Source organism: Nycticebus coucang, chromosome 8 (genome assembly GCF_027406575.1).
Source record: "Nycticebus coucang isolate mNycCou1 chromosome 8, mNycCou1.pri, whole genome shotgun sequence".
Taxonomy (NCBI): Eukaryota; Metazoa; Chordata; class Mammalia; order Primates; family Lorisidae; genus Nycticebus; species Nycticebus coucang.
The window spans coordinates 42091666-42106402 of record NC_069787.1 but is presented as its reverse complement, the minus strand read 5'-3'; the positions used below and the strand labels follow the sequence as shown (position 1 = coordinate 42106402).

The following is a 14737-nucleotide window of genomic DNA, read 5'->3' as shown; positions in this document are numbered from 1 at the left end:
ATAAGACAGTTATGGCTCGGCACCCGTAGCTCAGTGGTTACAGCACCAACCACATACTGGGCCTGCTAAACAACAATGACAACTACAACAACAACAACAACAAAAATAGCCAGGCAATGTGGTGGGCATCTGCAGTCCCACCTACTTGGGAGACTGAGGCAAGAGAATCCCTTGAGCCCAAGAGTTTGAGGTTACTGTGAGCTGTGACACCATACTCTACAAGGGCAACATAGTGAAACTCTGTCTCAAAAAAACAGACAGTTTACTTGCTTTCTTCTAGTGTTTTAATGCTTTTTGCTTATTGAAAATATCTCATTGTTTCTTTTACTTTTTTTCCCCTCTTCCAAAATCCATTCTGTCCCTCCTAGTAAAATATATAAAAACATGGACTCCCCCCTTATGTCCATTTTCTACCTGTGAATAACTATCTCTTGATATTTATGTTGCAGTTCTCAGAAGCAGAGTTTAGAACTTACCAGTGACCTCAGCATCCTTCAGATGACTAGGAAAGAGCTTGAGAATCAAGTGGGATCCTTGAAAGAACAACATCTTCGGGATTCAGCTGATTTAAAAACTCTTCTCAGTAAGGCTGAAAACCAAGCAAAGGATGTACAGAAAGAGGTAAAGCGAAAAGACATTGTGAGCCCGATTATGGTTGGACTTACAGCCAAACGCAAATCAGATATCCATGCTAGTTAGAAATAAAGGGAAGCAGAAGTCACATTACCTGCACAAAGCTGATACTTGAAACATCCTGCTTGGTGATTTGTAGTTGTGTATCAAGGTCCATATAGAGAGGTTTGTCAGTAGAGTTGATGTCAAAAATACAAATATATAAAATTACATTTTAATTTTCTCTACCTATTGGTTGACGACCTACGTGAGAAGCCCTTTGTATCAGATCACTTGATCCATTGTTTATATTTCAAAGAGAGAATTCTGTTTAACTTGGGATACTTTTGGAAAGTAAACTGGGGGCCATACTATTATGCCGCCAGGTGAGACTAGCCTAAAGAGTTACTTAAAATTCACCCCATAGCCAACCAGCCAAAATTATATTCTATGACCTTTTACTTTGTCTCCTTCTACCTAATTTTCCCCTTCTTCACTAACATGCATGTTCACTTTTCATGTCATTTTGCTTAAAACTTTGACTTCTATGGCTCTTTTAAAAACTGTTAAAAATGATAAGGATTAACTTTGGGAGAGAACCTCCCCAGCCTCTTCCTAAGGCTGGTACCTTTTACTTCCCAAACTAAAAGGGCAGTAAATGAAAAGTCCCAGTTAAGTGACTTGCTCAACATCCCATAGCTAAATAGTGGGAGGGCTAGGATCTAGAACTTCCCAAAGCCTTGAAGTTGACAGCAGTGTAGTAAGTACTGCATTCAGACCTGCTGATCTCATACCACTCCCTGCATTCACTTCTGCCAGGCCAGTTCAGAGAATGGTGGAGGGCAGTACAATTGGATCTGGTAATTGGGGACCACCTTAATTGTAGAATTCCTTTTTCTTTTTTTCTTTTTGAGACAGAGCCTCAAGCTGTCGCCCTGGATAGAGTGCGGTGGCATCACAGCTCACAGCAACCTCCAACTCCTGGGCTTAAGCGATTCCCTTGCCTCAGCCTCCCAACTAGCTGGGACTACAGGTGCCTGCCACAACACTTGGCTATTTTTTCTTTCTTTTTGTCATTGTTGTAGTTCTCATTGTTTTAGCTGGCCTAGGCCGGGTTTAAACCTGCCAGCCTCAGTGTACGTGGCCTGTGCCCTAGCTGCTGAGCTATGGGCGCCAAGCCTAGTTGTAGAATTTCTTTTTTTTTTTTTTTTTTTTTTTTGTAGAGACAGGGTCTCACTGTACCGCCCTCGGTAGAGTACCGTGGCCTCACACGGCTCACAGCAACCTCTAACTCTTGGGCTTACGCGATTCTCTTGCCTCAGCCCCCCGAGCAGCTGGGACTACAGGCGCCCGCCACAACGCCCGGCTATTTTTTGTTGCAGTTTGGCCGGGGCTGGGTTTGAACCTGCCACCCTCAGCATATGGGGCCGGCGCCTACTCACTGAGCCACAGGCGAAGCCCCTGTAGAATTTCTTAAAAGGATTCTTGAGGCTTGGTGCCCATAGCTCAGCAATTAGGGTGCTGGCCCCATACACCAAGGCCAGCGAGTTCGAGCCCAACCTGGGCCAGCTAAACAACAATAACAACTACAACAAAAAAATAGTTGGGTGTTGTGGTGGGTGCCTGTAGTCCCAGCTACTTAGGAGGCTGAGGCAAGAGAATCACTTAAAGCCCAAGAGTTTGAGGTGAGTATGACACCACGGCACTCTACCAAGGGCAACAGTGAGACTCTGTCTCAAAAAAAAAGGATTCTTGGGCCTGACATAGTGGCTCATTCCTGTAATCCTGGCATTCTGGGAGGCTGAAGCAGGAGTATCCCTTAAGCCAGGAGTTCGAGACCATCCTGGGCAAGAGCAAGATCCCCATTTCTATGAAAAACAGAAAAATTAACCAGGCATTGTGGCAGGTACCTGAAGGTCTAGCTACTTGGGAGACTGAGGCAAGGGGATTTCTGGAACCCAGGAGTTTGAGGTTGCTGTGAGCTAGGCTGACACCCCAACACTCTAGCCTAGGCAACAGAGTGAGACTCTGTCTCAAAAAAAAAAAAGAATTCTTGGCTCAGCTAGTGGCTCAATGCCTGTAATCCCAACAATTTGGGAGGCCAAGGCAAGAGGGTCATTTGAGGCTAGGAGTTTAAGACTAGCTTGGGGGACATATCAAGACCTCATCTCTACCAATTAGGCCTGATAGCATGTGCTGTAGTCCCAGCTACTTAGGAAGCTGGTGGTAGGAGGATGGCATGAGCCCAGGAATTTGAGACTACTATGAGCTATGATCATGCCCCACTGCACTCCAGCCTTGGTGACATAGTAAGACCCTGTCTCTCTAAAATAAAAGGCATTCTTTATAAATTAGAAGGAAGTTAAAGACAACTCTTAGTCTGTAATAATGAATTTTCCCAAAATTGTTTTTAAATCTACTTAATCAATGCGGTACTTCTTTACACTTTCATTTCCTTGTAGTATCTTGAATTTGGAAATGATTATTTTTCTTCTATTTTCATATCTGTTTCTAAAGGAAAAAACTGTAATATTTTTTATTTTCTTGTGGACATATTCATTTTATAATATGTTCATTTTTACCTTGCTAAGGATATGTGTTTTATGAGAAATCTTATTTTAGTTAGTTGGAACACAAGCACTTTGTGTCCGTCTAGTCCATATGCCATAATTCTTTCAAAATCTGGGAAGAATGCTGTAGTTGGAAGATGATTCTAATGTATGTTAATATGAATGCATTAGCCATTTCGTTGCATTATTTGTTTGCCTGTTTTTGGTCACTGAGTAACTGGTGCAATATGCTTTAACTGTTTCCATGAATGGCAGTGGCATGTTGTCACAGCCTGTAAATTGTTGATAGTCTTGGGATTGCATTAAATGCAGAACATTTAAAAACATGTCTTATCTTGTCAATATGTTTCTTTTCTGTTTTCTTGTTCAGAGTTACCCATTGTGAAATGATGTGTAGTCATCATTACTCTTTTGTAATGTGAAATTGTTCTCTTTCTGTTTGTCCTGATGTCAATGTATTGGATACTAGTCTGTAACTAAAATATTCTTTAATGAGGTTCTTATCTCCATGTGATCTACTGTAAATCCCCTTTGTTCTCCTTTATTCATAGAATCATGCTTACTGTGCACAGTATATGATTGTTTATTTTCCTTACTATAACAGGCTAAAATATAACAAGCTAAGCAAGCCCAGGTATGGTTGTTTTTATAAAGACTAACCAAAGTGTTGTAATACTGTGTGGTAATTTCCCTCTTAATCAGGACTAAGTTCATTTCTCACCTCAGAGTTAAAAAGCAAGATGGAGCAAAAATAATTTCTGAGCAAGGTGTGATACTCAGGCTGTAGAAGGTGACCTTTGTTCCTGCTGATTAAATTTTTTTTTATGTGCAGCTTTTATATGAACATTTAACAAAGAAAAAGTATGTGAGAAAAGTACATTTTAATCCTCAGTATTAAGAGAAAATATGTCATCTTTATATTTGACTTTAGAAAGCATCTGTATATTTTAATTTAGTAGGAGTACCTATAATTTAAAAATTTGTAAAACATTGAACATGCAACTACCCTGCAAAGACTGATTAAAGAAAATTGTTTGAGCTGGGCGTGGTGGCTCACACCTGTAATCCTAGCATTTTGGGAGGTCAAGGTTGGGATCACTTAAGGCCAGCAGTTGGAGAATGCAATGGGTTATGATGATGCCACTGTACTCTAGGCTGGGTGACAAAATGAGACTCTGTCTCAACCATAAGGAAAAAAAGAAAATTGTTTCACTTTACCATCTACCACAGGGCCAGAGTTGTTCCTTTGTTCCTACTCTACCTACATGCTAGAGGTAAATAGCAGGATCTTCCTGACTGAGCTGCCTTCCTGTGGTTCTGCTTCATAACTCCTGGAATGGAGAAATAATTAAGTGCTTTGGTGCAAAGGGAGGCTGGCTATAAGAATGATGGAAACGGAAAGTAAGGGAAAATTTTGGTCAACAAAGCACTTTTTTATTTTTTTTTAGTAAAAAATAGTGACTTTTTTATTAGTCACTGTTAATCAGATCATGAATCATTGAGAATTGATTATGCTTTAAAGTACAGAAACTGGATATGCTAGCTTTGCCTTGGCAACAAGCCAGTAACCTTCTGGCATTAAGTCCACATATCCTCACATCAACTATGACATCAAAAGCTGTCATAAAGCTGGTGAATCTTACTCCTTAGTTCATTCACTGGTGTACTAACCAGGCTTGTTCTGAGAAAGTTGTTAGGTAACGGGTTTTGGGAGGGGGTTCTTTTGTATTTTACCTCTCTATCTGTATTCATATCTTCCTTCCCCTTTTCCGGTGACCCCTATGTTGATCCCAACCCTCCCACTCCCATTTCTCCTATCTAATGTTTTTATTCATTTGGATTCTTAATATTTATCTTTGTTAAGCCTAATGATAAACTCTTAATTAGTCCAAGATATTTGTGTTTTTCAGAAGCACCCTTATAAATTTCTCTTATTGAGAAATTTCTGGGCTATAGATAGAGACGAACTGGAAACTTTTGGGTCTTATAGGCTATTCATCAGGAAGAGGAGGAACGTTTCTAGTATGCCATACTCATAGTATATTTATTTTATATTCAGTCCTATCTTTCTGTCTTCCTTCTAAAATCTTTAGAGATGGCAGAGTGGGTCAGCAGAGGCAGAGACAAAGGCACAGCCAGCAACAGAATAATTTCTGTTCTTTGACTGGAAGCCCAGCTTGCATGTACGATGCAGTATCTAGAAGTGGAGCCAGTCTAGAATTCTATACTCCTTGGTCTGTGAAAAGTTGGGCCAGTCCACACCATGTTTCACATTGGCCTCACCTGTGTTCAAGAGATGGCTAATCTATCTGAAAGTCAACTTACATTTAGTAAATAGTTTTCTAGAAAAGAAACATTCTATCAGAAACCAATTCTTTAAAATTAATTTTTAATTGATGCTTGTACGTTTCAAATGGAGAAATAAAAATTTCCTAGTCACTGTAGTAGGTTACATTTCTTTGCTTTATTTGCCTAGAAAATTCACTTACCCAGAACACTTTCGTACCCAGTGATGCTGAGGAACGGGAAACCTATTGGGAGTTAATACTTTTTTACTTGAAGACTAAGGTATCTAGAAGGCTTGTCTCTGATTAACATACTTCCTTATCTTAGTTTAAACATTCCAAACCTTTAGGCAAAACTTCATATTACAAATAAATGATTGTTTGAACCTGTCTTTCCCCTGTAAGCCTCTGCTTGGTAATGTCCTGCCTTTGGGGACCAAACCAATGTGTGCCTTCCACGTATTGATTTATGACTCTACCTGTAACTTCTATCTCCCTAAAATATATAAAACCAAACCAACTCCACCATAGCAAATCTGCCTGCTCAAGGCTTCTTGGGTGTGGCTCTGGGTCACGGTCCTCAAATTTGGCTCAGGATAAACCTCTTTGAATTAAAAAAAAAAAGACTAAAATATCTTGGCTGACACTGCTTACTAGGATATAAAATCAAAATTCCTAACATTGGCATTCATTTAGATTATGGAATTTTTCTTCACCTGCTTTTCTTTTGCTCAGTTTGAAAGTTTCCTTTTCCACTTGGTGGAAAAGTGACCCTTTATATTGGAAAAAGATGACAAAATGGTGACTTCTGTTAATTTTTTTTAACTCCAGGGCCAAAAAATTCTTACATAGAATCAAGTAGGCATTAAAGACATCTTGTTGTGGGTGTAAATGATTCTTATCTTTCTTAAAACAAAAAGGCTTGACTTTGATGTTCCAGGTGACTAAACAGGGTCTGACGTATAAGCCTGACATAAATTCATACCCATATAAGTTGAGTCTGCACACTTTTTTTTCTTTGCCTTTAGTATGAAAAGACACAGACTGTACTCTCAGAACTGAAGTTGAAGTTTGAAATGACTGAGCAGGAAAAGCAATCAATCACAGATGAGCTCAAACAATGTAAAGACCACTTGAAGCTGCTCCGAGAGAAAGGAAATAATGTAAGTCTTTACAAACTTGACTTAGCTTTGATTAAGAGGCAGGTGAGAGATTTGAAATTGATTTTCAGAGGACTTTATTACTACTTTGAAAGGCTAATGATACAGTGGAGTAAGCTTTTCATTGTGAAATTCCATGATGGAATCATTATACAGTCAAATTTTTGAGTAAAAATTTGCCCTTTTAATCTATGCTCCTAGAGTAGCCTGAGGACTGCGTTGAGAAAGACCCTTGTTTGTAATAAAACAGCTTCCCTAAGAGCAGTCACCTTTTCCCAGATGAGTCTAAAGCTGTCACTAAGCCATGATCTGGCTTATATTTCTTCCTTGCTGAGAAATGAGGCCTTTTGCTGCCAGGGAAGGCTGCATTTAAAAGAGACCAGTACATGTTGATCTTTAGTATTTGGATGTATCAGAAAAATAGAGACTTGGGTTTTCATTTTTTTTTTTTTTTTTCAGGAGGGTTTTCATTTTATACTAATAACGTTGTCACTAAGGCACATTTCTTAAAAGCTTAGTGTTTCTTTGGCATCCTTATAAATATTAGGAAATATTTGTTGAGTATCTGTAGATCATTTTGAATGTGTGTGTGAGAGAGAGTCAGAGACAGAAATAAGAGGGGGGAAAGAAAAAAGAGAGGAACATTTTGGTATAAATTGAGTTTAATAATATTTATTTGTTTTTCATTTGCTAGAAAGGCAGATGGTCTTTAAAAAAAATGTTACACTAAATAAATGTCGTGTTGTATGTTTTAGTGATCATTGCCTTTGTGGGTTCTATCAGGTGGTTGTTTAGTGTGGTTGATTGTGCTTTGACTTATTTCAAACCCCTGTCATGGCTTGGACACTAGTATGCGTGAGCCACGTGCTTCCTTTGGAGGAAAGCGCTCTGCTTAACTTGCAGCACAAATACAAAAAAGTGACATTGCATGGCCATTTAGTATTCAGTTGCTTACACAATGCTCATGAGTTGTGTCCAATTGTCTTTTGCTAAAGAAAGTCTTAATTTTTAGACATTAAAGGCTTGCTACTTTAAGTAGAAGCCTTTTAGAAGTGAATGAATTGAGCGTGGAAGCTTTTAAGCAAAAATGGATTCCATTTATTTTTGAAAATGTAGATTGTAGAACTCTTCTAAAATCAGATCATAATGGTTTGGTTACTTCTCTTTTTATGTGAATTCATATCCCTCTGATTATGGAATTACAGCCTACTTCATCCTAAATTAACCCACTAAAGACATCTAGCATAATCAGAATGAATCCCCCTGTACTATTTAGAACATTTTCTTTTTCATTTTTAAGTGAGACAGAGTCTCACTTTGTCTCCCTCAGTAGAGTGCTGTGGTGTCACAGCTCACAGCAATCTCCAGCTCTTACGCTTAGGCGATTCTCTTGCCTCAGCCTCCTGAGTAGCTGGGACTATAGGTGCCCACCACAACACCGGACTATTTTTTGGTTACAGTTTGGCCCGGGCCAGGCCCTACTCACTGAGCCACAGGCACTGCCCTATTTAGAACATTTTCAAAAGTAACCTCACTATTATTAATATCATTTATACTTACATTCACCTAGGGATAAATTTCCTTTTTTTGTGATGTTGTACTTATGTTACTAAAATTTTACTCTGTAATAACACTCATTATGGTAATCCCTTTCCAGTTTTTTTGTTTGTTTGTTTGTTTGTTTTCTTTTTGTAGAGACAGAGTCTCACTTTGTCACCCTTGGTAGAGTGCTGTGGCCTCACACAGCTCACAGCAACCTCCAACTCCTGGGCTTAAGCGATTCTCTTGCCTCAGCCTCCCGAGTAGCTGGGACTACAGGCGCCCGCCACAATGCCCAGCTATTTTTTGGTTGCAGTTTGGCCGGGGCCGGGTTTGAACCCGCCACCCTCGGTATATGGGGCCGGCACCTTACCGACTGAGCCACAGGTGCTGCCCCCCTTTCCAGTTTTGAAAATTAATTATATTCTAGGCTAGGTGTGATGACTCATGCCTGATTTAATCCTAACACTCTGGGAGGCCAAGGCAGGAGGACCATTGCTTGAGGTCAGGAATTTGAGCTTAGCCTGAGCGAAGCAAGACCTCATCTCTATTAAAATTAGAAAAATTAGCTGGGCATTGTGGCAGGTGACTATAGTCTCAGCTACTCATTAGACTGAGGCAGGGGGGGTCACTTGAGCCCAGGAATTTGAGGTTGTTGTGATGCTGATGCCATGGAGATGCATCTCAAAAAAAATAGTAATAATAATTTTGATAACACAAATGAAAGCCCTGAGACTCAGCTACTTATCTTTACATGCCAAATCTTTTTTATACATTGTGTTGGATCTCTTTCTTGATTTAGGGAGCACACGTTGTCACAGGGCATTTATTTTTATGCAATACATCTCATAAGCAAAAGACTTTTGGTTGGTGGGGTTAGGGGTAGGTATTTTTGGAAGGATAAAATAAACCTTGACCATCTCGGCGCCTGTGGCTCAAGAGGCTTAGGCACCAGCCACATACACCTGAGCTGGCAGGTTCAAATCCAGCCAGGGCCCACCAAACAACAATGATAGTTGCAACCAAAACAATCCTGTAGTCCCACCTACTTGGGAGGTGGAGGCAGGAGAATCACTTGAGCCCAGGAGTTGGAGGTTGCTGTGAGCTGTGATGTCACAGCACTCTACCCAGGGCGACAGCTTGAGGGTCTGTCTCAAAAAATAAAAAATAAATAAACCTTAACCATTGCCAAGAAATTACATTGCCAAATAATGAATTCCAGGTGTGGAACAAAAATAATGTACTGTCAAGCAGAGCATTAGTTGGTGACCTGTTGTCATTGCTCTGTCTTAATGTGCTGTATTTCATTAGGGTCTTCAGGATACCCACATTGCCCATTGCCTCCAGCTGTTCCTTTTAAACTTATAGTTTGCCAACTTATGTACCACATTCCATCATCCTAGATTGTGCTAGATGTCTTTAAAATGTTTGAATCAGTGCAGAACCGAGTGGTATACTTCAATTACTTTAGTCTTCCTTCCTTCCCTTCCACCCCCCAGAGTATAAATCATCTTATCTGGTTATTTTTGTAGCATAAAATGATTTTTAATATCCCTTCCCTTCTTTAGCCTTCCATATTACAACCCGTCCCAGCCGTATTCATCGGCCTATTCCTGGCTTTCCTGTTTTGGTGTTTCGGTCCATTGTGGTAGAGAAAGGTACAAGCACTACTGTTGAGTCCTTGTCTGTTTGTTCCCGTCACCTGTTTGTGCCATATCCGTAATATAGTGCATGGCAAAAACACACAGGTATTTTGTGACCTGAAGCAAACCCTTCATTTAGTATGCCATGTATTTGTGTCATATCAGTGAACTGAATATTCAACTAATCACGTAACGTTTTGTCTCGTTGCCTTTGTAGTAATGCTAACCATGAATTAATTCCAAGCTAACCAGTTGTTAATAAGCTACCTTTAATTGAGTCTTTATCTTTAGCAACCTGTGGAGTAAACTATGAATTTCTACATTAGTACCCGTCTTCCTAATTATGAGTTTAATCAGATTTCAATGAGAAATGAAGAGTTTGCCTCTCTGAAGTTTTCAGCCAGCTTTCTCCCTCTCCTCTCTCCTTTCTACCCTCTCCCTTTCATAACATAGAGTTTGTTTTAACCCTTTGCCTATTTGTACTCTGGATGAATATGAAAAAGAATGTGATTAGCTTGGCTGGCAGCCTAAACCCCAATAGGTACTTATGAGAGTATAACATAAACCTATCACAGATCTTTTGAGCCCTTATCTGCAACAACACAGTATTTCTTTAAAAACCAGCTTTCACCAACCTGAGGAAGAGCAAGACTCCATCTCTAAAAATAGCCAGGTATTGTAGCAGGCACCTGTAGTCCCAGTTACTTGGGAGGCTGAGGCAAAAGGACTGCTTGAGTCCAAGAGTTTGAAGTTGCTGTGAGCTGTGATACCACGGCACTCTACCCAGGGTGGCAAAGTGAAACTTTGTCTCAAAAAAAGAAAGAAAGAAAACAGCTTTCTTAATAAGACTCTGGGAACACAAGTAAAATAAAAATGTCGACCAAAGCTACTTCATATTATAAAGCCCTCTGAAAGTTAACAGGTTAACAGCCTATCCATGCTTGCCTTAAGTGGCATGCATGTCAGTAGAACATATGAGGCGATCACATGGCTGGCTCTATTATACTGGACAAGGGCTTTACCAAAATTATCAGATGGGCAGGATATCCTAATGTCATTTCCCCATCTTAAGCCTTATCACATTTGTCTTCTATGCTTTTAAGTTAGAGGATTAAAGCCTAGACCATTTCCATCACCTTAGCCACCAGCTCTTTATGTAAAATATCCCAACATTTGAGTCTGATTTTCTTCAAGAAATAAACATGTTAGGCAGAAACATACCATAGGTCTCTGTGTATTATCAGTCATATTGCAATACATGGATACAAGAGTAAATAAAGCAGATGGAGCCCAGAGGATTTCTTTAGACATCACTACTTGGTTTCAACTGCAACAAAGTTGAAAACTGGCCAGGACTTTCCTGGTGTATATTAGGCTTCCAAGTGGTGGTCCTGCTTTCACGGCTCTCCTCATACCTGTACTTTGTATCCCTTTTCTCTTTAAAGTTCATTCTTATGAAACAAAAATAAGATTTTTCAATATTCTGTTAAGTATTCAGGACTATCTGGAACCAAGGGTTTAGTAGGTTTGAAAGGAGAGGGGAGAATGTGATATTGACTCTCAGTTTCTTTCCACACAGAAACCCTGGCCCTGGATGCCCATGTTGGCTGCCCTAGTTGCGGTGACAGCCATCGTGCTGTATGTGCCAGGTTTGGCCAGAGCTTCTCCATGAGAGTGTTCCTTGAGTCTGTACACCGTCCTCCCTCTAGAAGCTGGCATCACACTCATGCTGGGGACAAACAGAACCATTTTCTTCCTTTTTACCTCTTAAAACAGCAGAAGTACAAGAATACAGCTGTAGGGTCATTGCTTTAAATTATATAAAATGTATCTGTCTATAAAGAAGATATAAAATTGTGACTTTATTCTACTGTAAGCAATAATTTGCTTGCAGTTTTTCATGTATTTTTAAATTAGTATGTTGAGATTCTGAATATTATGGTGGCCTAAAGTAGGCTTCTTGGTACACCAAATTATTTATAACATTAAATTTATGAGTACTTTACTCTGAATTCTGATGACAAGACAATTCATTTTTCTGATTCGATAATTACCCAAACCAAACAACCAATACATACATGGGAAAAGAGGCCCTGTGTGCTCAGTGCCTATCAGTTTGAAATATATACACATATATATATATTTTTTTTACATATTTACGCCATTTTTACTTGTTATAAAACCACTGAGCTATTGGGAACAAGACTTAGAAACAACTATTTGTGTGATTTTTTTTTTTTTAAGGAAAAATACATTTGGAAAATATTCTGTTATAGTGAAAATCTGGGGAATATGTGCACGCTTGTTTAGCCTTAATATGACTTGAAAATGTGGAGGACATCAACTTTGAAAAACTTTCCATGAGAGTGTGTATTTTTTTGAGCAAACTGAAGTATTTCTGGGAGCAAAAACATAGTAATTACACAATTTCAGTGCAGTCAACCAAACTGTTGAGTCAATTGGAATGTAATTTATTAAACCTCATGTATTTAAAGACATATTTTCTTTAAAAGCCAAGTTACTTTCTCATATACAGCATTTTAGGAAGCATGATTTTTTTTTCTATCATCTGTTCCTCCAAGCATGTTTAATTGAAGAAAGAATTAATATCTCTTTAGATAAGCTTTTATTGACTTAATTTGGTTATGATGTGTCAGAGCTAATTCATGTTCAAGGTGGGCTATTGTTACCTAACAACAGATTTCCAGGTTGGGTATACAAATGGTTATTTTCTTTTTATTGTTGTTAATTGGGACTTTCTGTTAATGAGCAGCACTATTCCTGAGATTAACGGTATTCCATGCACAATGAAGCACCTAAACACTGCTTGATATTAAAAATTTAAAACACAGAAGTGAAAGTTTAGCTATGGTTTTGTGCGGCATCCTAGTTATGTCAATAAAGTTTATTTAGATCATAGAATATCCTAAAGTATCACATAGTTAAATTTTTCAGTAATGAAGACTGGGAGAGAATATCAGTGAATTGGTTTGAATGTTCTGTGGCAATCCACAAGTCTAGCCAAATATTGAAATAGGAGTTTAGGATTTAATTTGCCTTGTGATGTTTGGCAGTCACTGTTTGTACTTTAAACTAAGGTTATATTTTAAGCTATTTGGGATTGCTGTTGGGAGGATCATAGATTTATGGAGGAATTTGTCACAAATGACTTTAGAAAATACTGTCATATAGTTCATTTCATCATTTTCTGTTGCAGGAAGCCACTCCACCACAGAATGCTAATATGCCAGTGGTACCCAGTACCTCTTGTATATAGGTTATTGCAAATATTGTTCTGAAATGCTTAACTTCAGAATTACATTTTTTAAAGTAAATAATTGTTTTAAATCTATTTTGTAAAGATATAAAGTACAATAGAATTTCTGGAGTACAAATTAAACTATTTGCACTAACACACGTGATGTGCATGATTTAATAAAATAACTTTACTCTCCATACACATGTTTGAGTTGGGTATCATTGAGATTCTTAGAACTGACTTTACTGTGGGGTTGTTAATAATCTTTTCTTGAAAAGATTCTTTATGCAACATGACATGTTTGGTGTTCTTCAGTGTTAAAAGAAAACAGCTATTTCCTCCAACTTTAATTAGCCTTTTATTTAACTTATTACTTTATTTTTTCCTGTTTTAATATGACTTACTGTTAAAACTTGTCTCATTTGCCAGACCAATCTCTTGAAAATGTAAGACCTAGTATCAATATTTACTTTATACAAATTGATTAAATGTTTTTTATATAATTACTTCTAGCTTTTCTCAAAAATATAAATGAGTCTATTTTCATAAGCAATTTTGTTCAGATCACTTCCAGGTTAAATAAAAGGTAGAATTATTCACTTTTAGTGATAGAATTAAGAAATTTTAAGCAAAGCACTTAAGAATTGAAAAACCTTATATTGGTCCAGGCACAGTGGCTCACACCTGTAATCCCAGCACTCTGAGAGGCCAAGGCAGGTAGATTGCCTGAGCTCAAGGGTTCAAGAACAGCCTGAGCTAGAGCGAGACCCTGTCTCTAAAAAAATAGCCAGACATTGCCTGTAGTCCCAGCTACTTGGGAGGCTGAGGCAAGAGAATCGCTTGAACCCAGAGTTTGAGGTTGCTGTGAGCTATGACTTTACAGCACTCTACCAAGGGTGACAAAGTTGGACTCTGTCAAAGAGAATGAGACTCTGACAAAGTGAGACTCAAAAAAAACAAAAACAACCTTATAATGGTATATTTAAGAATTATTCAAAGGAAAAAAAAAAAAAAAAGAATTATTCAAAGGTTGGGTGGTGCCTGTGGCTCAAAAGAGTAGGATGCCGGCCCCATATGCTGGAGGTGGCGGGCTCAAGCCCAGCCCCGGCCAAAAACTGCAAAAAAAAAAAAAAAAGAATCATTCGAAGGTACTACACGACAAAGTCAGAAAACGAAAAGAATGTGGTGTTTGAAGCTTAGAAGATTTGTATTGACATCTCGATTCTACCTTTGACTAGCTGTATTACCTTGGACAAATCACTTATTTTCTCGAGTTTCCATTTCCTTATTTACAAAACGAGGAGAATACTTATCGTAGTGTGAAAATTAAAAACATAATGTATGTGAAGTACCATTCAAGTGGTAAATAAGTGTTTATGAGAATGTCACACTGAAAAAAACTATTGCAAATATTAAAAGTTTTAGGTGAACCAGTACATCTATGTTAAATGAATTGTCTGACTCAACTGTTGAGAATTTGACTGTAACATTATGAATCCTCAGCAAGCATTATCACCTGGCTCTGTTTGTCCCCTTCATGGTTGTCTCCTTGGAAAATAATATGCTTACTTTAGTAATGAACCAGTTGCCAAAAATACTTTTGGAATGCCTGTTGTAATTGCCTTCAGAACCACTTTGAGTCACATGTAAAAACCAGTTACATTGGGCG

General features: G+C 38.5%; 1 protein-coding gene across 24 annotated transcripts in view; it reads left to right on the top strand.

Moving 5' to 3' along the window:
• The window catches only part of SLMAP (sarcolemma associated protein), a 197298-nt gene extending 184034 nt beyond the window's left edge, over positions 1-13264 (top strand). For 12 of the 24 annotated variants that reach the window (XM_053600227.1, XM_053600229.1, XM_053600221.1 and 9 more), the window contains 3 exons: positions 450-621; positions 6496-6630; positions 11389-13264. In XM_053600227.1, the coding sequence (XP_053456202.1) occupies positions 450-621; positions 6496-6630; positions 11389-11481 (400 nt within the window). In that variant the 3' untranslated portion in view covers positions 11482-13264. Of the gene's footprint in view, positions 1-449; positions 622-6495; positions 6631-9734; positions 9823-11388 lie in introns of those variants that run through there. The other 12 variants (XM_053600230.1, XM_053600222.1, XM_053600228.1 and 9 more) reach the window with 1 other exon arrangement.
• Positions 13265-14737: the final 1473 nt, after the last annotated feature.